General features: G+C 33.0%; 2 protein-coding genes across 6 annotated transcripts in view; one reads left to right on the top strand and one right to left on the bottom strand.

The window, feature by feature from the left end:
- LOC128165609 (meiotic recombination protein DMC1/LIM15 homolog) overlaps positions 1-4,139 on the top strand; it is a 14,207-nt gene extending 10,068 nt beyond the window's left edge. For both annotated transcript variants that reach the window (XM_052830317.1, XM_052830318.1), the window contains exons 5-14: positions 1,831-1,926; positions 2,081-2,163; positions 2,262-2,356; positions 2,470-2,542; positions 2,788-2,879; positions 2,978-3,051; positions 3,156-3,270; positions 3,363-3,423; positions 3,519-3,635; positions 4,006-4,139. In XM_052830317.1, the coding sequence (XP_052686277.1) occupies positions 1,831-1,926; positions 2,081-2,163; positions 2,262-2,356; positions 2,470-2,542; positions 2,788-2,879; positions 2,978-3,051; positions 3,156-3,270; positions 3,363-3,423; positions 3,519-3,635; positions 4,006-4,075 (876 nt within the window). In that variant the 3' untranslated portion in view covers positions 4,076-4,139. The remainder of the gene's footprint in view (positions 1-1,830; positions 1,927-2,080; positions 2,164-2,261; positions 2,357-2,469; positions 2,543-2,787; positions 2,880-2,977; positions 3,052-3,155; positions 3,271-3,362; positions 3,424-3,518; positions 3,636-4,005) is intronic.
- Positions 4,090-25,308, bottom strand: LOC128165608 (long-chain-fatty-acid--CoA ligase 5-like). 4 transcript variants are annotated; one of them, XM_052830315.1, is made up of 22 exons: positions 25,166-25,308; positions 23,206-23,373; positions 22,578-22,686; positions 22,174-22,241; positions 20,527-20,628; positions 20,106-20,205; positions 18,289-18,461; positions 17,972-18,004; positions 17,719-17,770; positions 17,088-17,161; positions 13,407-13,484; positions 13,175-13,309; positions 12,766-12,848; positions 10,037-10,187; positions 9,655-9,727; positions 9,295-9,383; positions 8,805-8,921; positions 8,463-8,516; positions 8,273-8,362; positions 5,347-5,448; positions 4,890-4,961; positions 4,090-4,783 (listed from the first exon to the last, which is right to left on the bottom strand). In XM_052830315.1, exons 2-22 carry the CDS (start codon positions 23,371-23,373, stop codon positions 4,643-4,645), a joined length of 2,064 nt encoding a protein of 687 aa, XP_052686275.1. In that variant the 5' UTR covers positions 25,166-25,308; the 3' UTR covers positions 4,090-4,642. The 4 variants fall into 4 exon arrangements, with proteins under 4 accessions (XP_052686275.1, XP_052686273.1, XP_052686274.1 ...); XM_052830313.1 differs by having other exon boundaries at positions 23,206-23,396; positions 25,166-25,292; XM_052830314.1 differs by having other exon boundaries at positions 23,206-23,396; positions 25,134-25,184.

The raw sequence follows: 25,308 nt of genomic DNA, 5'->3' as shown, positions 1-25,308 counted from the left end.
AAGGGAAAAAAAACAAAATTCCCCTTCTTCAAACAATCAAATATTTGGGCGTACTGTGATAAAATCGCTTTGGATTTGATTTATTCATTCAATATGTGGTGGCAACCCACATATTTAATGAGTCATTCTGGGGCAATCAAAATACAGAGTATTACCGAAAACGGGTTTTTAATATCAACTGACATAGATACAAAGATATAGATACAAAATATAGATACAAACTTCTACTCTACAAAGGCTACTGTGATGAATCTTTGGGTTTTCTCCAAAAGATGACGGCCAAGAGACACAGCATTTGTAAAGTGTGGATTAAGATCACAGCTACGATTTCCACAGAATTATTCATATAGGAAACTCACGACCAGTTGTGCGAGTAAGTGTTAAGTATAAGTACATGTATGCGATACTGGCCGCGGTTTTCGACAACAATAATTATCATACATCACTCATTGTTACATATAATTTGCCACTTTCAAACGACACCACCGTCTAACAGTACTTTCAGTACTTTGATTTTCTATGAATTGATTCAAAATAATCTCTTCTGTTATTGTGTTGAGTAAAATTAAGTTCGTCTAGATCGTTTAAAAGTTTGAAGCATAGTTTTGAAATGCGGTTTTCGACTTAGATATGCATTTTACTATATATTTCATTGAAATGGCGTTGCTTGATTTTATCAGCGACACTGTGTTTGAATCACGATAAAATTATTACTACGCAGACGAATCTCAAATAAATTTTAGAAATAAATCATTGAAACCTATCGATCACGCGGACAAATTTTCAGGGTAGGTTTTCTCGCAAGCAGTAAACCCACGAGCTACCTTAAATCTATAACGTCAAGGAAAAGTATATGACGTCACACCTTTATGACGTCATAGTATACAGACAGAGCAATTGCGATTATAGAAAAATAATTGCAGTTCCTCCATATGTACTTATAGTGGGAAAGAACAATGGATATGCAAATATAATCAAATAATCAACAGTTTTAAAGCTTTATATAAGGTAAAAGACTATTTTTAAAAATCTAATGGATTGAAGACTCCCCTTCTTTGTGTAAACTAATATCAAATTGAGATGTTGTAATGCATGCAACAGATTTTGTGCATGTAAAAGATGGGGAAAATCTGAATATTGCATAATGGCACGAAAACCATCTGCAATATGCAAATTGTAAACCCCGAAAACTACAAAAGGAATTAGGTAATAAAACAATTATTTAATGCTTGAACAGTCAATAGACCAAAATTTTTTCCCTTGGTGCAGGGAACAGCTCAGTATGATCTATTGCCCTCGGCCAATGGCCGAATAGATCATACTGAGCTGTTTCCTGCACCAAGGGAAAAATATTCTGGTCTATTGACTGCTCAAGCATTAAATAATTGTATTCTATTGCCTTCAGTAAGTTTAATACTTTCATTTTTAAGAAATTCGATGCGTATTATTTTAAAAACTGGGTTAATGGTTGACATACATGTATTTGTCATAGTTAAATATGATTAAAAATCTAACTTTGTTAAACAAGAATTGGAGTGAAGACCCACTTTACATTAGAAATATCAACTCACACTATGGATTTAGGTATTAAGGTTCAATACCACCAAAACTTTCGACATTTCATTTTTGTCTTAGGTTTATCTTTTTGTTTAATCAAATCAACTATAGGTGGGAACTATGCGTTTGCATGATTTTATTACTATTATTAAATTGTATCTAACGATAAAAAAAATAAGCATTTGTGTCATTTTTTGTGTTTTTGCCCATGATCCCTACACGTGTACATGTAATAATTCGTTAACACTCAGCAAAAGTTTGTTTTATATCAAGGGCGTCCAAATGACGACAAGGAAAAAACTCTGCACAATAAAAGGAATATCCGAAGCTAAAATGGAAAAGATCAAAGAGGCAGCCAACAAACTGTGTGTAGGTGTCGGCATATGTTTTGCATTTCTGTGTTGAGTTTTTTCACGCCCTTCTACCTTATGTACCGTTCACCTTACAAACATCTTCCCTAGCCAAGGGTTTTCGGACCGAAAACCCATGGCTAGCGAAGATGTGGTCATGATTTCCCTTTCAGGACCCTGGCTTTCTGACTGCTTTGGAGTATGCAGACAAAAGAAAGCAGGTCTTTCGCATAACAACCGGCAGTCAAGAACTGGAGTGAGTTCTATCATTTTTACATACATGGCATTGCATTAAACTGTTACAACTACCTTCCAAATTAAGCGTTTACTTAAATTATTTCATTTTACACATAGTAAACTGCTTGGTGGTGGTATGGAGAGCATGGCGATAACCGAGGCGTTCGGCGAATTCAGAACGGGAAAAACACAGCTGTCACACACTCTCTGTGGTATTTAATTTTTACAACATAAAAAACCCGGAATTTATTCTGTTTAATTTATTGACTTCAATACGTAATGGATTCTATTTACCATTAATTCATACATACTGTAACTCTTTCAGTAACATCACAACTGCCTGGCGCCAATGGTTACACTGGAGGCAAGGTGGTCTTTATCGACACAGAAAACACATTGTATCCATTTGACCAACATTACATTTAAAAGAGGAACACAATTTTTGTATCAATTCTGTAAAACCCTTTAAATTTCTCTTTTTAAATATAAATCATACATTTAAGTAACAAGTTAGTGAAATTTCATGACAAAAATTCACCTTTTTTCCGAAACTTTATATTTACAGACAAGGTTTAAAATGTAAATGTTTGAAGTGTGTAATGAAAATAGTTTAAATCTCTAGATTTCTTAACCAATAAATTAGTCGACCAGACAGACTAAGGGCTATAGCCGATCGGTTTAACTTGGACCAAAACGCAGTCTTGGACAATGTTTTATACGCTAGGGCATATACAAGTAAGAATTTGATTGAAAACTCGGGGGGAAAAATAGATGTGATGAACGTTTCATGCATATTGGCAATACAATATTTCATGATAAGCTTCATCTTTCAGGCGAGCACCAGTATGAACTGATGGACTTCGTTGCAGCGAAATTTTATGAAGAATCCGGAGTTTTCAAACTTCTTGTTAGTTACTGTATGCCTTTCTTGGCAAGATAACTTTCACCAATTTTCAGTTTTACAAGAAGCAGGTGCAATCATATATTAATTTCTTTTTTTTTCCTCTACAGATTGTAGATTCCATAATGGCTTTGTTTCGTGTCGATTTTAGCGGTAGGGGAGAATTAGCGGACAGACAACAAAAACTCGCACAAATGTTGTCCAGACTCCAGAAGATAGCGGAAGGTAGCATAGTTACATGTGACAAAACAGAAAATACAGCAGGATGTTTAAAATTGCCATAATTGTATTCATTAAAAACATACGCTATTTTTTAGAATACAATGTTGCCGTTTTTGTAACCAATCAGATGACAGCAGACCCAGGGGCAACAATGTCGTATGTATACATTTTGTATTTTATTTTTCAATGAAATTACATGTATATCGATTTGTCATCTTGAGCTTGAAAATGGAATGAAATGTTTTACCAAGCTTTCAAGCGGACCCCAAGAAACCAATAGGAGGAAATATACTAGCACACGCCTCCACCACCAGAATTAGCTTACGCAAGGGACGAGGGGAGACCAGAATAGCTAAAATATACGATAGGTAGGAAACAACCATCTATATCACAGGCGCTCGATTGTCGGATAGTGGAGTTCTTTATTATTTGTTCACATGAACCAAAATGATTAAAATTAGTACATTAAAAATAATGTACATTGAATGCAATTTTTTTAACATAACTGAAACCGGGGTTTTCAGTGAATAATTTTTAATGCAATAGACAGAAATACACTTAAGATTACTAAATTTAATCATTTTGATCCTCGGGAACAAATAATAAAGAACTCCACTATCCGACAACCGAGCCCCTGTGATCTATATCGCAGAAAATTAATAACCCCTCTCATTTTTTTTTTTGAAGGAGGGGGGAATTATTGATTATATAACAAATTTATGTTATTTTCTATTAAAGTCCGGATCTTCCAGAGAGTGAAGCCACATTTGCAATAACTGGCGGAGGAATCAATGATGCCAAAGAATGAAAAAGACTGACCACTAGGAATGAATTACAATTTTATTGTTGATTATCATTAATGTATGCAAATGGATGATGATAAAAAAATATTTCTCAAGTAAACAATGTGAACAGATTCAAAACATCCTTTGTACATGTTTTTCAATATAGTTTGAGTATGAACATAATGAGGGTAGATATTTCTACTTATCTACTTAACATGTACTATAATAGTTATATACATGTTATACATTCTTCGTAAGTATATGAAGAGTCCAATATCACAGTGTAATCGTTTATTTACTGTAAAAATAAGATTAAGTAGGTTGAATTATTTCTCTTGCCACATGCAATGTGTGAATTAAGTATGGCCATCCTACCTTAAATGCCTGCATTGTATTGGTCAACTACAGAGGTGTAAAAAGTATAGTGCAAGTGTCCATATTACCTGCACTGTAATGTACATTACTCTTCTGAAAAACTTGTATATTCTTTTGATGTCAAATACTCTGTCTTGACATCATGTCACATATATACCTTAAAACTTTAGTAATTTTTTATATAATATTGATTCTTTAGTTTTTCATTTAGCATTTCACTTTTCAATTTCGGCATACAGGTCATCAATCACAGATTGAAATTTCTTTCGAAGAACAGGTCTTTTGTTTTTAAAAGTTGGTGTCAGTAGGTTATTTTCCAGGGAGAATAATTCAGGATAGAGAGTAATGTTTGCAACCTGCAAAAAATAAAAAGATAAAAGTTTCTTACGTTGCCAATGAATGTTTAATCTAACTTTTTGTTCTTTTTTTTTTCTATTAAGAAAATAAATTTATTGCTTGTACCTGTTCAAAAGTCTTCAATCCTGCTTCTTTCCCAATTCGAACTATATCTTTGAATATCATTTCTTTCACTTTCTGCAATAAAAAAGAAATCCGTAACGAGTGACTCAGTGCCGTACATTAGAATGTATTGATAATGGTTACAATTTTTGTATAAACTGGAGTAAGTAATATGATTTAGTTTAAATCATATTGTGTTTTTTTTTGGCATAAATAATAGTAACCAAAATTTTGTAAACAACATTTTTATCCCACTGCTCCTGACAGGCCGAAATCAATGTATCTGGCCTCTAAAATATGCGTTGGGTTGCTCCATTCCATTTATTGGGCAAGTGAAGTATTTATAAGCTATCTGCCCCTTTTATTTTTTGATTGAAATCAAAAAGAGCATGTTTTCGGCTGTCTGAAATAAAATGAGATCGAGAAAAAATTCAGAACTCATTGTCCTTTGAATAGTTACCTTATTTTTGCAGAGCTCTGTCATGTCTGGAGAAATTCCTTCTTTTTCAGCCCAGCCTGGCATGACCTCTGGGTCTGGTACAATTATTCCCACCACATTATTCTGAAGATATAAATTGGCTTTAAACTTAGAATTACTTTTAATATACATGGTATATGTTTCAAAATTTATTGTACCGGTACTTCTACTTTTTGTTTAGTACACACCTTTCGTTTGTTAAAATTGGTAAAATTAACAAATATTATTTTCCAAGAATGGAATTATACACATACAATTTTCTAAAGGTACAGTATCGATCAGACCCAATTAACCTAACAGAAAGTAAACCCAAACTAAACCCTGGGTTTACTTTCCGGGTTTACTTCAGGTTTACTACTTTGGACCCAGAGTAAACCTAGAGTGGACACAGAGAGTAAACCCAGCCAGAAGTATACCCCTGAAAGCAGACGCTTAATTTGTATTCGGAATATATAAGGGGCAGGAACTACAGGCAGTAGGATGGTAAGATTAAAATTGGTCTGCTTCACACTTCAGTGCTTACAGTTGACCTCAAGTAAACCCGGAGTGGACCCATATTTTCAAAAAGTAAACCCAAACTAGAACTGTCCTAATGGGACTAATACCCCCGCTAGGCTAATTTCAAATGGGACAAATAATTGAATTGAATAATAATTAAGGTTTGGAACACATACAAAAAAAAAAAATTCTAGAAATGTAAAAAAAGAAAAAAATAGTTAACAAAGAAAAATTAAAATCAAAATTGTCAGAATTTCACTGTAAATACATATCTTTAACAGTAATACATTTACAAATGTATGTATTTGATGATATATTTTTTTAATTTAATTTAAAGAAAAACCAACAAAATGACAATAACCCCTCCCTTTGCAGTGAATAGAAATACCGGTAGCCAAGCAATGCTCTTCTGTTGATATAACTTTCAATATCTTTCTAATAAGAGTCTTGACAGATGCAATTAGTTGTTTCAAATTTTCCTCACTTTCTCCTATGGCACAGTTGAACTCCATATCAGAAAATTGATCCCATAGGACTATGAATATTCTTTGATGAGCTTGTTAAATTTAATAAACTCCCAAAACATTACCATAATTACCATACTATGTAAAAATATGTAAAAAAGAAAATTTAATATTACAAACAATTTTAAAATTGCCAAAACACTTCAATCATATCAGTAATTTTGAATTTCATTTAAATTAATGCCCAATAGGGTCACTTCATCAAATTACTTGACAAATAAATTTAAACAACCTCTAAAAATAGTTTAACTTCTTTATTAATAATTATATTATTTATTTCCTTATAATGATAGACCTTTTGGTTTACATGAAACAGTTTTAAAATAGCCCCAAAACCATCACCCATTTTACAGATTATCAATTTCCCCTAAACACATGCTCCATCTGAACCAGGGCTCAGATAATGGCTCCCTTGGGACAAATGAATTCAGCCACACTTGTCTTTGATGTTCTCATTAGCTCCTAAGAATTTATCATTGACAAACAAAAACTTTGCATTGTCAGTTGATAGAATACTTATAAAAAATAATTTTTTTTTTATTAATTAAGACATAAAGACAAAAAACTCCATCTGAATGTATTTATATAAATATATTTTAGAGTGTTTTCTATCAATTAATTAATAAAATCTGTAAGGATTACCTCCCTTACTTTTCAACATTAGTGTACAATATATAGAATAAGGAAAATGAAAACTGTCATAAAATCATTAATTCTTGTCTGATCTTAAAAAAAATTGCAGGTGCACATCTTCAGATGGTGTTCAACATATGTACAAATTTTCAAACTGTTCCATGCAGTAATAAAAAATTCTATAGGGGGGACAAAGTTGCGTCTACAGACAGACGGACAGGGTGAAACCAATATACCCCCCTAAACTTCGTTTGCGGGGGTATAATTAAACCCCCAAGTAAACCCGGGGTTTAGTTGCTGGTGTTAGGTTGGGTCTGATCAGTACTGTACACATGATAACATATATGTAAATGATCTCTCGGAGAAAACTTGTTTAAAACCCTGATTCATCTGATCGTCTATTAATTTTTGATAGAGAATTGTTATGCACACTACTTCATTGATTTTTGTTGCTGTTGATTAATCAGCATTTAAGGTCAAGATCTAGCAAATGATTCCAGACTGTATTCTTTATATATACATGTATAGAGTGTAGAGCGGATACGATGCCCCTGTGGTCCAAATTAGATCTGTACACTCTTCCATTCGTTTATGATGGATATTCAGTAGCATGATACAATATTTCTTATTATATAAATAGTGCCTGTTTGGGAGGGTAACAGTTGAAATTGACACCCCGAGAAAACCATTGTCAACCGACGCAAAGCGGAGGTTGACAATTTAATTTCTACCTATGTTATATAATATAACATAATTTTGGGCAGTTTACGCTTTATAAAACGCAAATCGGTTAATAAAAAAGCGTAAACTGTTCTAAGTTATGTTATACTCGTATAACTTAGGTAAAAATTAAATTTATTCCTTATAATTTAATTTTCTACTATTTAAATCAGATAATAAGGCCCATATATTAGTTAAAATATGTTTATTTGTACAGAATTTAAACGTAACGTCAAGCGAATTTATACCTTTCACACACACGTCGTATTGTGACGTAGGCAAGTTATGTTATACGATAAATATGAATTTTTTTAGCCAATCATATGAGGCGTTACAATCAGAATTAGATTATATAGGAATAACGTGAATTCTAAGGCGAACTGTACGCGCATTATTTTCGCGCATGTAACAATTCGTAATGTTACCCGTTGCTAACGCTGAGGGTAATAGAACAGATTATGAACTGCATCTAAACCATGCAATCAGATTTCAGTATTTAACATGAAAGTATAACAATAAGAATTGTTATGTACCTTGAGGCTGTTGCCATCCACAAATGCTTGTGCCACAAATTGACTTCTACCATAACAGTTCTCTATTTTTTCTGTGGCTATGTATTCCCCCTAAAAAAAAAAAAACCCAACGAATGAGCAAGGTTTCATTGTGGAATAATTTCTTTTAAAATTCCCATCATTTTGTGCTTATAATACAGTGAATACCAACCTGTGAAAGTTTAAAAATATTCTTCTTTCTGTCAATGATTTTCAGTGTACCATTCTGAAATTGATAAAAGCAAATATTAAATTCTAATTATATGTGTTCTGGGATAATTAATTTATTCACAACATAAACCTAAAAAATAAAGATCAATCAATTTTAAAAATCATGACAATTGTATAAAACTCACCATTACATGTACATGCATATTGACCATTAATTTACTTTTAACTTCACGTTAAAATAAACAATCAGGTCTCCTCTTTGTTTTCTTTACAAATAAATATTTATCAAAATATTTTCTAAGAAGAAGTACAGGAATTTTAATAAGCAATTCATGTAACATACTGGTAGCCACTGTCCAATATCTCCTGTGTGAAGCCACCCATCATCATCAATTGTTTCCTTTGTCTTCTCTTCATTTTTAAAGTAACCAATGAATGTGGATGGGCCATAGCTGCAGATCTAGATCAAATGAAATATGTTAATATCAAATAAATACTATCAAAGACAAAAGTTTAGAATGCCTGTAATTTAAAAGAAATGTAAAATAAAAAACCTATAGTTATTAATTTCTTTTTAATTTTTATTTCCAATTTTTTATGACATATTGATAACTAAAGCTTAAGGTTTACTTTCAATGTTAGGACAAATCATGTATTTCTACCAAAGTTATTGGCAAGGTCTTGTTTTCAGACTGCAGGGCCAGCAATTTGGATGCAAGTTGCAATTCAGAATACTTGAAGGTTCAAAAACCATTTAAAAATATAATGTACCGTAATGATCTATGTAGGGTCAGACAATAATAATTAATTTTTTAATAAATCAAACAACATACCTCTCCTTTATTGTCCTTAGCATAATAACCCATCTCGGGTACATCAACAAGTTTTACTTTGCAACATGGAAGTGGACAACCAACATGGCCTATAATAGGAGTTGTATTTAAATATAAGGTTAATTCAGGAATTGGTAAGAACCATATCAAAGACTGAGGTGTTCACACATCAGTATTTCAATTTGTTAAAATTTAAACAAAAATTAACTTTCAGAATAGAGAGAAAGAGTGAATGTGAAAACATTAACAAATATATAATTACCAGTATTAATAATGTTAAATTATCCATTTGTAATGAGGTATACAGTTATAATCAAAATTGTTTTTAGTGTAAATTAAGTTATACGGAAACAGTGTAACCTGTTGATGGGTCTCCTGCTATACTGAAAGTGATCCCAGCCGTGGCCTCTGTCTGTCCATATCCCTCCATCACCTGTATTATACAGGGCAATTAAGCTTTACTTTCAATGTCAGTCTAACTTTACAAAAGGAATTAATTAATATTTATGTACTGGGGAGTACTGGTAATATGACTTAGTTGGATCAAAGGTGACCTCGTCTATCTATCTGACCAAGTCCCAGTATGTAAAAACTAACATTTCTGAAAGTACACATATTGCATATAGTGTTATTTTGCCTTTCATTTTTCAAAGAACCCTGGTATAAAAAATCACTTTAATAATAGGGTTTTTTCTCATTGAAAAATCATTTAAAAGCATCAAAAAATTGTTTCTATTCTTACCACACAACCAAAAGCTGCTCTGATGAAGTTGAAAACTTTGGCCTCCAGTGGAGCTGACCCAGTGATTACAATTTTCACTCTGCCACCCAGTAATTTCTGTACCTTGCCAAAAACCAGTTTATCCCAAATGCTGTCTTTTCTTACTATAAAACTTGAAAAATGAAATAAATAACATAAAAAATATTGTTGATATAAAAGAAGTCTTCCAAGTGTATACTTGTAGAGTATATAGCCTCCCCAATGTCAAAGGTGAAACACTTTAAATGAGGTAATTGGTGAATTTGGCTAAAATGTTTTTGGATACACTGTACTTAAATTTTATGTTGATAGTCCAAGAGGAATCATATGACCGATAATCAAAATTCAATTTCCAAATTGTAAAAAGGAGCATCTATATTGGAATCAATTCTTGTGTTTTCAATATTTTTTAACTTGAAAAGAAGAACATTGAAAAATATGTATCTTTCCATGTTCTTAACTTTTATGGGACACTTGGGAAAGTGAACTTTATTTGAGCTTTGAATGCTTATTTTTGGATGCCGTCAGTCATATAACACACCAGGCCGTGCAGACAAATTGAATAACCACTTACATGCGTTATGATAATTTGTCTGCACAGCCTAGTGTGTTATAGGACCAACAACATCCAAAAATAAGCATTCAATGCTTATATTAATATTCATATTGATGTTTACTTGTACCAAATATTTGTGTATTGTCGCTTTAAAGACATTATATACACTCTTAATCATAAATATGAAACTTACATGGAACAGTCGCATTAACATGTTATTTAGTTCGCTTCCACAACTAAAAACAAGAGGCCCATCGGCCACATTGCTCACCTGAGGAACAATAGGTATGATAAAATCAGCTAAATGGAGTCATAATACAAACTATCTGGACAATGTACAATAATACATGTAGATCCTGTATAAATAAAATCCATTTTTCCCCTGGATATTCTTATGTTTATAATCATTAGTCCCTTTTCTAACAGGATGATTTTATAGTCATATCATATGATGAGTATTGCAGTTCTCAAAAAGATCCCTAACAATAGTTTATATATGGGATATAAACCTACATCAAACTCTGAACCTTCTTGTGAGGCCAAAGAATTGTCCTGGGGCCAAAGTCTTAACAATTATAAAGAATCATCTGGCTGATTAGTCTCTGAGAAGAAGACTTTTAAAGATTTACTCTATATATTCCTGTGTAAAACTTTGACCCCCCCCCCCCATTGTGGCCCCACCCTAGCTCCAGGGGTCATGATTTTCACAACTTTATATCTACACTACCTGAGGATGCTTCCACACAAGTTTCAGCTTTGCTGGCTGATTAGTTTCTGAGAAGAAGACTTTTAAAGATTTACTCTATATATTCCTATGTAAAACTTTGCCCCCAATTCTGGCCCCACCCTATCCCCGGGGGTGATGATTTTCACAACTTTGAATCTACACTACCTGAGGATGCTTCCACACAAGTTTCAGCTTTGCTGGCTGATTAGTTTCTGAGAAGAAGATTTTTAAAGATTTACTCTATATATTCCTATGTTAAACTTCGACCCCCATTGTGGCCCCACCCTACCCCCAGGGGTCATGTTTTCACAACTTTGTATCTACACCACCTGAGGATGCTTTCACACAAGTTTCAGCTTTGCTGGCTGATTAGTTTCTGAGAAGAAGACTTTTAAAGATTTACTCTATATATTCCTATGTAAAACTTTGCCCCCAATTGTGGCCCCACCCTACCCCCAGGGGTCATGATTTTCACAACTTTGAATCGACACCACCTGAGGATGCTTTCACACAAGTTTCAGCTTTCCTGGCTGATTAGTTTCTGAGAAGAAGATTTTTAAACATTTACTCTATATATTCACAAACTTCGACCCCAATTGTGGCCCCACCCTACCCCCGGGGGTCATGATTTCCCCAACTTTGAATGTTCACTACCTGAGGATGCTTCCACACAAGTTTCAGTTTCCTGGCTGATTAGTTTCTGAGAAGAAGATTTTTAAAGATTTACTCTATATATTCCTATGTTAAACTTCGACCCCCCATTGTGGCCCCACCCTACCCCCGGGGGTCATGATTTTCCCAACTTTGAATCTACACTACCTGAGGATGCTTTCACACAAGTTTCAGCTTTCCTGGCTTTCTGGTTCATGAGAAGAAGATTTTTGAAAATTTCTAGAAAATTTTCATAAATTCCTAATTATCTCCCTTTGCAAAAGGGCATGGTCCTTAATTTTCACAACTTTGAATCCCCTTAGGCTAAGGATGCTTTGTGCCAAGTTTGGTTGAAATTGGCCCAGTGGTTCTTGAGAAGATGTTGAAAATGTGAAAAAATTACAGACAGACAAACGGACGACAGACAAAATGTGATCAGAATAGCTCACTTGAGCTTTCAGCTCAGGTGAGCTTAATATAGTACCAGAAAATTTGTGGAGAAAAATTTCTTTCATTAAGGAATAGATATGATTTAACAATTATTTTTCATAAGTGCATACTAAATTGGTTAGGTAAGTTTGAACATTTTGTTTAATCTTACAATAATAATAAATATTTTCAAAATGCATGATGGCATTTATACTTGTGCTCATGCACTGAGACAAGGCTGTGTTTTTACAGGAAATTGAACATCTCAGATTCCCAATGCAAACATTAGGGGAAATGTACACGGAATGTAAATATGTAGAAAGTAAAATTTTGGATAAAAAATAAAACCTTTCAACTTCTTTGGTCTTAGCTTTCACAGCCCATTCCAAAAGCTTCGATTTTAATGCACTGCCTTGAACACTATTAACAATCTGAAAAAAAAATAGTCTTAAAATTACGATTTATTATAATATTAAATCAAAAACTAATTTTATTCATAATGCACTGGCATTTATTTTGCTATTGTGATATGTCACAATGTTGCACATGCCAAAACCAGACGTGAGTATTTTGTCATGAATAATAAAATGCTTTAATTATTATTTAAAATTATAATGAAATGCTTTATTGATTTAGAATTACTGGCGATAACTATGTTCCTGATTCAATTACGGTATAGACCTATATACATTAACAGATTATATTTACCAAATAAATACAATTGGATTCAGTCATTTTTTTTTCTTTTAATGCCTACCCTGTCATAGATTCTGTTTAAAAGTCTGGGGACAGTGATAAAGAGAGTCGGTTTTAATGCCTGCATATCATCTGTCAACAACTTCACATCTCCACGGAAAAATCCTATTCTACATCCATGCATAAAACAAATAATCTGAAAAATAAATACAAGAGCATCAAATTACCAATTCTTTCTTTTCATTCATGAAAATTGCCTCTCAAAAAAATATATTGAATAAATCAATACGTGCCTGCATCCCTCTCTCAAACATGTGAGCCAAAGGAAGATACGAGATATGAACGTCATTGCTATTCACTGATATGGCCATCTAGTTAGGGAAAAAAATCATATTATTCAAATTTGGTGTGGAAAATTTAAAGAGAAGATATGTGAAAAAAAACCAACAAGATATCTGTGAGCCAATGCTCACTAGTGATACCCCCGCTATGATGTGAATATGCAAAATAAGCAAAGTCAACATTTAACAGAAAGCTGGCATCCGATTGATACAGAAATATATCCCACAATATGGCATGCCTAAACAAATAGTGTGTTAAAATTTCAAGCATCTGCGATAAATAGCTGCTGAGAAATCTTTGAGGAAAATTTGTTTGAAAATTTTGGCTAAAATAAACAAAGTACTTATCTAACAGGAAGTTGATGTCTGATTGGTACAAAAATATATCCCACAATATGGCATGCCTTAACAAACACTGTGTAAAAATTTCAAGATTCTGTGATCAATAGCTGCTGAGAAATCTTTGACGAAAATTTGTTTGAAAATTTTGGCTAAAAATAAACAAAGGAAGTTGACGTCCAATTGATACAAACATACATCCCACAATATGGCATGCCAAAACAAATAGTGTGTTAAAATTTCAAGCATCTGCAATAAATAGCTGCTGAGAAATCTTTGACGGAAATTTTTTTGAAAATTTTTGCTAAAAATAAACAAAGTACTCATTAAACAGGAAGTTGACGTCCGATTGGTACAAAAATACATCCCACGACATAGCATACCTATACAAATACTGTGTAAAAATTTCAAGCATCTGCGATAAACAGTTGCAGAGAATTCTTTGACAAAAATTTGTTTGAAAATTTTTGCTAAAAATAAACAAAGTCGTCATTTAACAGGAAGTTGACATCTGATTGGTACAAAAATATATCCCACGATATGGCATGCCTATACAAATACTGTGTAAAAATTTCAAGCATCTGCGATAAACAGTTGCAGAGAATTCTTTGACAAAAATTTGTTTGAAAATTTTTGCTAAAAATAAACAGTTGTCATTTAACAGGAAGTTGACGTCTGATTGGTACAAAAATATATCCCACGATATGGCATGCCTATACAAATATTGTGTAAAAATTTCAAGCATCTGCGATAAATAGTTGCTGAGATAAATGCGACAGAAATTTTTGTTACAGATAGACGGACAGACAGACAGACACACAAGGGTAAAACAGTATACCCCCTCTCCTTCAGAGCGGGGGTATAAAAAGCATGCTAACTATCAGGACTATCCCGACCACTGACTTGTTAATGTGCCGCTGTCATAAACAAAATATTAATATATACCCAATTAATATTTTGCTCAATTATTTGTTGGAATTTGTTCAATGTTTATGTCAATTTTCACTAAAACCTGTCACTTAGAAAGGAAATTACATGGTTTGTCTAAAAAATTTCAGAATATTTCAATGTAGATACTCAATTACAACTGTAGCCTAACAATTAACAAAAAATTATTCAAATACATGATTATAGTTACAGATGGATATTGTATACTATACTATTTATGTAACTTGACCTATTATACCAGGAGAGGATATACATAGGCTATGTCTGTTGTCCAATCCAATTGAATTTATTCAATAAAATATGTTTAAATTAATAATTTCAGAACAACCCTTGTAAATCTGACCCTAATTACCAAGAAATTAAGTTTAAGGTACCATTTGCACACATGTATGTACATAGGTATACTGTTTATGTACATGTAGTTTGTTTCAATGCTCAGTAAATATGGATATTAAATTTATTAAAAAAAATTATGAATTTAAATATATAAATATTTCAATATGGCATCACTTTTTGTCTCATCATTGGGAACTTTAAAAACAGGACTTAATATTAACAGAACCATTTTAACAAGAGCTTGGACTTTGAGTATATAGTTGTGTCAAACAGCAATGTGACTTAGGCCTGTCTATTTAAATTGCTGGCCTCTCAGCCATGGCTTTTTGAAATCAACAAGATTTGTCTGGTTTTTGAGCTAAGACTACACAGTCTGTGTATATTTCGCTTGAAACCGCGTCATTTTTAACTTGTTTTGACGCTAAAAATAGATAGCTACGTCCAACTAAAAGTCAAAGGTCTTGTTAAAATAGTTCTAAATGTAATTCATGCTCCTCTGACCCCAATAAATGGTACATTTCAATATACTTTCTGATTACTGAAAGTTTTGTACCATATTTTTCGGGGCATAGGCCGGTATTTTTTTCCTCCGATGAGCGAGCCCTGGCCTATCCCCCGGGATCGGCTATTCTTAGACTCAAAGTTAAAATAATTTAACAGTAAAATATAAAATCCACTGTTTTTATCCGTTGTACTGTTGTAGCAATTTATTATGAGGGTTGGTTTTTTTCTTTCCGTTTGAACTATTGTTCGATAGTTGTCCCGTTGATAATTTTTGTAATGACATCGTGAGTAATAAAATGTACAGTACTGTACAAGATATTTCTTTACAATCCCAATCAAAAGAATTTTTTTCCCACGTTCGTGTATGAACACTGGAAACTATTATTGCGTCGTAAAAAAGAAGACGAAACCGGGTAGAATGTAATATGACGGAATTTTGGTGAATTCTTCATGTCTGCGTTCGTAGGAATCACTGGTCTTGGGTGTAGAATAAATCAAATGCTATGTGTTTTTACAATTAATTTTCTGTTGGATGAAATAACGGTATTCTGGTGTCGTGTGTATATACAAAGGTGTGAAACCCATGACTAAAACACAGCCTGGGGGCACGTAGTGTACACCGTTACACTTCATTGCATTAACTGTGTTTTTAACATTACAACTTCTCTGCATAACGGCAAGTCACTATTTAATTAATTAATGGAAAGAACACAAATTAAATATTTTATGTTTGGTATTTCGTTTTCTCATTCATAGCGATTACGGGGGATAACTCTATTTGGATATGAAACCACGTGTTGAGCTAATGGACGCCATACCCCGTATTTACAAGTAGCTTTCAAAGTATAACTTGATTAAATGAGATTTAGCAATAAGGTATTAATAAAATATAAAAAGGTTTGGTAAAATATTATACTTAGTTCTACCAGACAGAACCACGGAGGTTGGTGTTGCAATTAAATTTACATTATGTAAAATTACGATACACAACGATACACCGACGAATACGGAAGAGACCAAACAGCTACAAAACACAGATTAATTTTTAAAAATTGCTTGAAATATATATGTTAAGCAAATTTAATAATTTTAATTACTCTTTTGACTTTCTACATCGATATTCTGAAAGTATATACTTAATACGGTGACTTTCTTAATCAGCGGTCATACTTTCACTATAGTAATCATCGATTGAAAATCGGCTTATCCCCCAATTAGGCTAGGCTTATCCCCCAATTAGGCTAGTCTAAGGATTTTTCTTGAATTTTGTCTAAAAATTAGCAATTCGGCCTATGCCCCACATCGGCATATGCCCCGAAAAATACGGTAGTTTCTTGAAAAAGTTTAATTGTTATTGCTGAAATATCAAAAGCCTGATAACAAAAAGCTAATGAAGTAAAGAATGCAAAGAGTACATATAAATGGCTACAGGAGCCTTACACAGTAATCATTATAATGATAATTGTTTGAATTACTCTACCAAAATCAAATTTAAATCAGACTCACCAAAGCAGTCTTTGCCACAGCTGACATGTTACTTATCAGGTTGGCATGTGTCAACATTACACCTTTAGGATCACCTAAAATTTACAATATAAAAATGAATTACAGTCAAACTTCGTTCTCTCGAACTAGATGGGACTGTTTAAAAACTTTGAGATATCCGAGTTTTCGAGATATCAAGGGTAAAACACTTAAAAAATAAGTTGTTGGGACTTAAATATCACTTTGACATACCGGTATCCATTGTATTCGAGGTATCAGTGTTTGAGATATCGCAGTTCAACTGTACCAATATATGCAATCCATCAACAAACAGTGTTTAGCATTATAAATGATAGCTCCTTTCTAATTAAACATCAATAACATTCAAATAAAATTCTTCTTAACTATGGAAACTTAATTAATAGGGCATGTCAATAGCCAGTAACTTAATGCACCATTGGTTCAAGTTTGAATAGAATCAAGAAGGGCAACTAATCATACAAACTTAATATTTTCAAAGCATCAGATCCACATTTCACTAAAGTAAATATCATAGGGCTTGAAGCAATGTCAGCAATGAAAATTTTCAGAGACCTTGTGCCATAATTTAAATGCTAATGATGCAAAAGAAGAAAAAATTTCTTTACTAAACCTGTTGTTCCACTTGTGTAGCAGACAGTAGCTAAATCTGATTCCTTAGGGGGCTACAAAAAAAACCAAATCAATATTAATACATGTATCATGAAATAAAATAGTAAACTTTTATAAAATGGAAACTCAGCTCATATTGCCCTTCTTCTATCAACATAAGGCGACTATGATAGGTGCAATGTACTGGGTACATTAAATCTACTTTGTTAACATAGTCTATAAGAGATTTTGATAGTACAAAATCAAGGCCATACCATTGGTTCTTTCAGATTCTTCTTGCCAAGTTCCTGAAAGAAGAATTTAAAAGATCTTTAAAATTCATTGTACAAGTAATTTGGTTTATAAATTCCCAAATAAAAATATTAATATTTGTATATATGTACTTATATGTCACAAATAACCAAACACTTAGACTATCCAACCCCCCGCCCCCATCCCCACCATCCCCCCCCCCCCAAAAAAAAAAACAAAAACAAAAACAAAAACCCCAAAACAAATAATTTAATAAACAAACAACAGCAGCAAAATCCTTATTGTTAAAGTTTAATACAAATCCTTAAATCCTCCTTACCAGGAAATCGCTGAACTGTACCAGATCTACTTTACACTTGGATGCCTGGGTCTTGAGCTCCTCTGAGGGGGTCTCCATCATTATTATACATTTGAGGGAGGGACATTGGTCTGCTTTGGCTAGCAAGTTCTTGGTCTTTTGAGCAGTGTCGCAAACCACATATCCAATATCACCTGTCAAATGTATTCTCAAAATCAATGCCTTATGACAGAAATGATAAGAAATTAACAAAACACAAAGTACTGGTGTTTACTTCATCTCAAGATTTTAACTACATGTACTTTGACACAACAAAAATAGAGATGTGCAACAATTATAACATTTTCTAAACTTCCAAAAGTTGCCTCCCATTGATCATATTCATCTATACCAAAGAAATTCAAAAGAATAATTCCTAACATATTTTACATATTTATATGGTTCTCTTTTTGCTCTGTATAGTTCGCAAAATAAATCTAAAATTTCTTCATTAGAACTTTTTGGTCACCCCCCCCCCCCCCCCAAAAAAAAGACCCCCCCCCCCCCCCCCCCCCCCCCGCCCCACTATAGGCGTTATGGCAAAATAGAACCATTTTTACAAGACCTTGAACTTTCAAAGGGATGTAACTATCTGTTTCTTGCATCAAAACAAGTTAAAAATGACCCTGCTTACAAGTGAAATATACACAGACAGGTAGTCTAAGCTCAAAACTTCTGAATATACATGTATCTGGTATATGATAAATTCCAAATTAATTTTTCATGTTCTAACCATCATGTTTTTTATAGTCTGTCCCAAGTTATTGCTTCCATCAATTTTTGATGATTTTTAATAAAAATACACATACCTGTGAAAGAAATACAACTGAAATCGATGAAATGGAATATATCCAAGATATCTTCATTGAACAATTATCCCTGTTCACTCATAAAATTTCACAGGAACGATTACAATATTCTTATGGAGATTTGTAATGGGAAATGTTTACATCTTTTCTCCATTCGGAATACACTCGGAATACATCGCGCAATTTTTTAACATTATCATCCGGGCTTATTAATGGCTGATGCAATGCAAAATCTCCATAGACTTTCAATTTTGGGATGTGTATTGAAACATGAAGCGGTAGAGGGGGCGTTTCAAAACAGATAATCTGGGCATTTTTCATATTAGTGGATGAACGTAGTTTGAGCACAAAGGTATTTACTATTAATTAAATATCAAGCAAAAAGTGGTGGAGGCAAAAACTCGGGACAGAGTATAGGACTTTTTTTTCCATGTACTCTTACAATGAACACCCATTATTTCATGTCCCTCTTTGACCCCCAGGAATTAATTAATAATATAAAAGGAAGCTTAAGTAAAAGTTTTATGCTCTCATGCATCCTTCGTGGCAGAGAGATGATAAGTGAGTAAAAGTTTTGATATTTCTGGGTGTTTTTTCTTGAGAAGCTAGAAATTTAAAACACTCGACCAGTACCCTATTTTCATTATTCCCTATTATTCAACACCCTTATTTGGAAGAGCTCCTGATCAATGTTTTGAAGAAATTTGAAAGCCCTCTACCCAAAAATGCTTTTTGCCAAATTTTCTTGATATTGACCCACTGGTTCTTAAAAAGAAGTTGAAAATATGTGAAAGATCACAGTTGGCCAGACAGATGTAAAACAGGACAAAAAGTAATCAGAACCTCAGGCGAGCTAAAACGTATTTATTGGAGATGAAACAATTCAACTCTCTGTAGACAAGTTGGACAGTTAAATGGGATTTCTTTCCAAAGAGGAGAATTGCATTTAATGTAAAATAAAGAAAATGGCACAGGAAATGACGATTTTACCTTGCTTGATGATGAATTTGCATGCATCAGGTCCCAAGGAATCATAGAGAGGAACAGAGACCATCGAAAACATGCTACATGCCTGCTCTGTAAACACCCACTACAGCAGGAACACAAACACAAAGTCAATTACCAATGAAACCTTTATGAATTTGTTTTTAATGAAATCATTAGTACTGTGAATTCCTAATTAAAGGCAAGGAATTAATATCCACATTTTGAAAGTCCTGCTTTCTTCTGACATTTGTTTACTATATAAAATTACAAAAAAAATGCTTGAAATTTGTTGCTTGCAATTTTAAGTTTTTGCGATTTGATACAAAATGTCAGAAAAGCAGAATAAAGTTCTAATGTAGAACAAGGAATCTACAAAAAATTGTAAATTAATACCAGCAATTAATAAATGGGTTGAAATATTTACCTCTGGCCTGTTAACACTGTAGATGCCAATGAAAGATGAATCATTTTGTTTTAGACCTCTGGCTAACAAAGCTGAACCAAATGCTCGAGAGTTTTCAAACACCTACAAGTATATAAAAGATATTGAAAAACTGAATTGTAAATTATATAAAGCTGCTTTGCTGAAATACAGTTGCATATCAATGTCAAAAACCCTGATATCATTTGTTTTTGAACTACATGAAGTTTGAGATCCTTAGGTTTTACTGAATATGCATATATATATCCTGATAATTGTGTCTAAAATCACCAATTAGCTAACAATAGGTCAGAAGAGAGTTTTGCAGGAGTTTTAAATGGTATGTTTGTGGGGATTTAATTTTGTTGTTTAATATAAATTAAATAACAACATGATACAAAGAATTAAATTTTGATTGAGGATTAATATTGCTGCTATATTTACACTTGCAAATGTTTTCCCTTATAGAACACTGTTTGCGCAATCCGCTGTTATTCATGCATAACATTGTTATGAGTCCAGAGGTCAAAGTAGCGCATGAATAATCTAGGTCACTTCTTTTTCTATGAGCACAAACTTTCGGTATCGTAAAAATGAACATATCTGTATTTTGTTATACAAAGTTTAATTTATTCATTTTCTTAAAAAATATAACATTAATTGTGTGGATAAATGATTCGTGTTAGATAACAAATTGGGCCTGTAAACAGAATGTTTATGGATCGACATTGTAACGAGGCGTTCTTCAAAATTACAATAGCAATTTGTCAAATGAGTTAATTTAGTTAAAATTCATTTCTGACTTTATTACAAGCATCGGTCAAAATTGCAAACGCAATATCACAGACCTTTCGTGTTTACTCCATTCACGGATCACGGTCAAATTTAACTCCTTGTGCTTTTCTGTCCAATTTGTTACGTAAAAAAGAACTTCGAAGATAAAATAGCTTTCCTCTATAATGTCAGAGGAAATCATTATGCTCTTTAATCTGATTCTGCGATAGAATTTCCCCTAAAAATGCCTAAGTAGACTCTAACTCAACTTTCAATCGCTTTGTTTTCAAATTTCTAACTGCTCTGCGACTTCAACAGAGGTGGTACTATTCTGCCAAGCTTCAATCGTTTTTTTTCAATTGTGCAAGTGAATTTTCTTTTCTGTTCCCTTTTTAATAATAAAAAAGTCAAAAGTAGAAGAAAAAGTATGAGGAATTGTTATTGTCATAATTTGCAACAAATGTAAATATAAGAAATAAGGGATCATTTTTGGATGTATTTCAGGATATAAATATGGGTTGGAACATGATCAAATCTTCCATAAAGCCTTTTGGGCTTTATGAGATTTGTTAATAAAATCTCATATATAATCTAATATAATAATCTGATAAAATATAATAGAATATAATAAATATATGTTAACAATTATAATATAAATGAAAATCAATCCTCCAAATATTTTTGTGTCTTAACAGCGAAAGTTTTTTCCTTTCCTAAATATGAGAGAAAGAGAGAGAATATGCCTCATCTATGTTAACATTATATAGTTGCACTGTATTGTAAAACTTGATTAAGGTTATTCAAATCATTCCTTAAGCCATCCACTGACACACGTTATTTTTGCATTCATTTCAGTATATTTTTCTGTACTTGTACCTCTTTGTATGTCATCCATTGATACTCTAAATTTGGTCCAGTTCTAGTTCCAAGACATGGTTCATCTCCTGCAAAGTTAGAAAACATAAATGTTCATGTGTAAATAACAATTTGCCATGTACAGGATATGCCTGGCCCCTACACTTTTTATAAATGCACTGGTAAATGTAATGCATTAGAATGACTGGCCACTATCTTTTTTTAATGTACATTTACCTACATCCTATATGTAGGGTAGTTACTCCACGTAAAGAAAAATAAATGTGCAAATCAATTGGCTCCTCCACTATGATACAATGCTACAAGCCTTTAAGGCATTTTATTACGGTGCTTGGCCATTTGTGATACAATTAAGAGATGTCATTAGGACTTGGATAATACAACAGTCCACTATATACAGGTACCTGATATTTTCATTCCTCTTTGAAATGCATCATATAATGTTTTTACATCATCATACAAATTTTTCATCAGTTTCCCATCTTTGATAAACCTGGACAATCTTGTACCATCCTGTAAAAAAGTAAAGTACAATTGGCATGTTTTTAATACAATTGTTATTAATTTGCAGAGACATAAAGTCACATTTATGATCAAGTCAAGTTGCAGTTACAATGAATAATCATCATAAATAACAAAAATGAATTCCATATTTACAACTTTTTCTCAGTAGTAAATATGCAAACCATTCCTAAGCTTTTGGAATTGTTTGCATATTTACTATTGAATCCCAAACATTAAAAAAAGGAATAATCTCAATCATTTTTTAAGCATTAATCATCAGATGACATAGATAAAAGAAATGTATACCATAAAAGTGGTTTATACATGTGGGGGAAATTTACACTAGTTACATTGTAAAGCTTACAAAAGTGTAAAATATCCCTGCACATACTGTTACAGAAAATTCAAAGCCTTAGAGTCATCAAGGACATAAAAATGATCAATGAATAATTAACATTAGAAATAAGTTTGAATATTTATGAATATATTGATAAAATTAAGGGACAGAGTATAACATCTTCTCACTACCTCTAAAACAACTGCTTGATCATTGAGATCAATGGTTGGAAGGACGTTTGGTTCTGGTCTTGTGGACAGATAATAGGTGGCAGCAGCAGCAGTTACCGCAGTAACAACACCAGCTCCGATACTTAGGGCTCCAGCGTCACCAAGGAAGGCTGACATTTTCCTGTTCATCTGAATTTCATCAAGAAAGTTTACTTTGAAATGAAAAATATACTACCGGTAGATATTTTAGAATACCTTTAAAGTAAAAACGATCCCCGAATACTTGAAATAACTTAAATCAATGCCATAAGATAGCTGTAAAAATTTGCGTTACAAAAATGTTTAAATTATGCATATCTAAACTATAAAATTTGATCTTTTGTATATTTACTTATAGTATCACCTTCATCTGGAAGCACATTTTATTAAAAAATCATTTAATTAGTATACTTATACAATGTATACTTGTAATTTTTTATTTTTCATATTTTGGGTTTTTTCATACAAATACAAATAATTGGAATTTTTCTTTGTCCAAGGGGCATAACTCTGTCAAAAAATGCTTGATTGTACCCAAAATCGAACTTGACCTAGATATTATTATGATAAACCTGTATACTAAATTTTATATGAATATGTGCATCCTCTGCGAAGAAAATGAATGGAAACTGCAAATAATTGGAATGTTGCATAAAGAGACTGATCAACTATTATTTTTATTTAGTGCACCGTTTCTGTATGATGTACATTGAGAGAGTTTTATAACTAAAATAATATTTTAAACACTGTTGAGGATTTATCAATAAAAAAGAATTTAGCCAAAAGGATATCTGAAATTTTTGAGAAATTATTTCTATGAAAACATGAAAATAATCTTTCTTTTTTTTTATACTGCCAGATTCAACTGAATGTATTTAGAACAGCTGAATAAAAAATGAAATTAAGCTCCAGTGTTACAGTAATCACAAAGTCTTTCATGCGTTGGAATAGATAAGTGTCTGCCTTTTTCTACGGCAAGGCTGTTTGCACTTAATTTTAAACTACTGAAACTGATCTCCCTGCTTACAAAAAAAACTTACAAAAATCTAAAACATATCCTCACAAAATACATCAGGGTTTCTGATCAGTTCACTTGCTCACGAGACCCCTGATACTGTGAGGATAGTGTAAAAAGTGTACTTATAAGCAACTTATACGAACGAAGCAACAAAGGGGGGGGGGGGGGGGGGGGGGAGGGGGGGGGGTCCCCACTCATAGCAGACATTTTGCTTCGGCAGACAATTTACACATACAAATTTGAACAGCCCCAAACCCACCACCACCCCCATCCCCCAATCCAACCCTCACTTTAAGATGGTTTGTTTAAAAAGATTAATTGGGAAATTAACGAATGAAGTTTTATCATAGAAACTGAGGATACGACACAACACAACTTACACCACCCCCCCCCCCCCCCCCCCCCACCAAAAAAAAAATAATTAAAAACCAGGTCAAGTCTAACCCCTAACTCCGACCCATGCTAGGTGCATGTATATTTTTAGGACTTAAAAACATGAGGAATTGCATATGAAGTCGTTCAAGTGTATAACGAAATAGGCTTAAACATACTGCAGTGGTAATATGAGAACACGGTGGGTTCAATTGAAAATGGGCCGTGCACTTTGTGAACAAGTTTACGAGTAGACCTAGGCCTAGGCCTTGGTCCACAGGCAACGTACACTGTAACACGATTTTTACAGTTTTACACACAAGTGACTAATACACGTCAAATGAACGACTACGTAGAAAGTAGGCCTACATAAAATAATTTGAAGAAACAAATGTGATCGAGTCCTATTAATATTAAGGTTATACAGTGGCCCAAGTGCAAGAACTGGCCTACATAACAACCAATGATCATGATGATGTGCATGGAAAGCATTAACATACATTAAAAAAACAATACGTACACGACTACAAAACGTACTCCAGATTAGCTTACCTGCTGCTAGTTATTCGCGTCTGTGCAATTGTAAACATGATATCGAGGGTAAGGTTCACTGCGCGGAGGGGGAGTTGAGGTCTACCATGTGACAATCACCGAAACAAGGGGTACATGGGCCGTTATGCTCACCTGACAATGTA

The sequence above is a fragment of the Crassostrea angulata genome, chromosome 10 (assembly GCF_025612915.1).
Source record: "Crassostrea angulata isolate pt1a10 chromosome 10, ASM2561291v2, whole genome shotgun sequence".
Taxonomy (NCBI): domain Eukaryota; kingdom Metazoa; phylum Mollusca; class Bivalvia; order Ostreida; family Ostreidae; genus Magallana; species Magallana angulata.
This window is presented reverse-complemented; position numbering and strand designations above follow the sequence as displayed.

What these genes read in the sequence shown, in the direction of transcription:
- LOC128165608 (XM_052830315.1), bottom strand. Translation starts at nt 23,373, where the DNA reads ATGAACAGGAAAATGTCAGCCTTCCTTGGTGACGCTGGAGCCCTAAGT. An exon ending in ATCAAGCAGTTGTTTTAGAG is followed by an intron (nt 22,687 to 23,205) that starts GTAGTGAGAAGA and finishes ACTTTTTTACAG; the next exon opens with GATGGTACAAGATTGTCCAG. An exon ending in TAAACAGAATCTATGACAGG is followed by an intron (nt 12,849 to 13,174) that starts GTAGGCATTAAA and finishes TTTTTTTTTCAG; the next exon opens with ATTGTTAATAGTGTTCAAGG.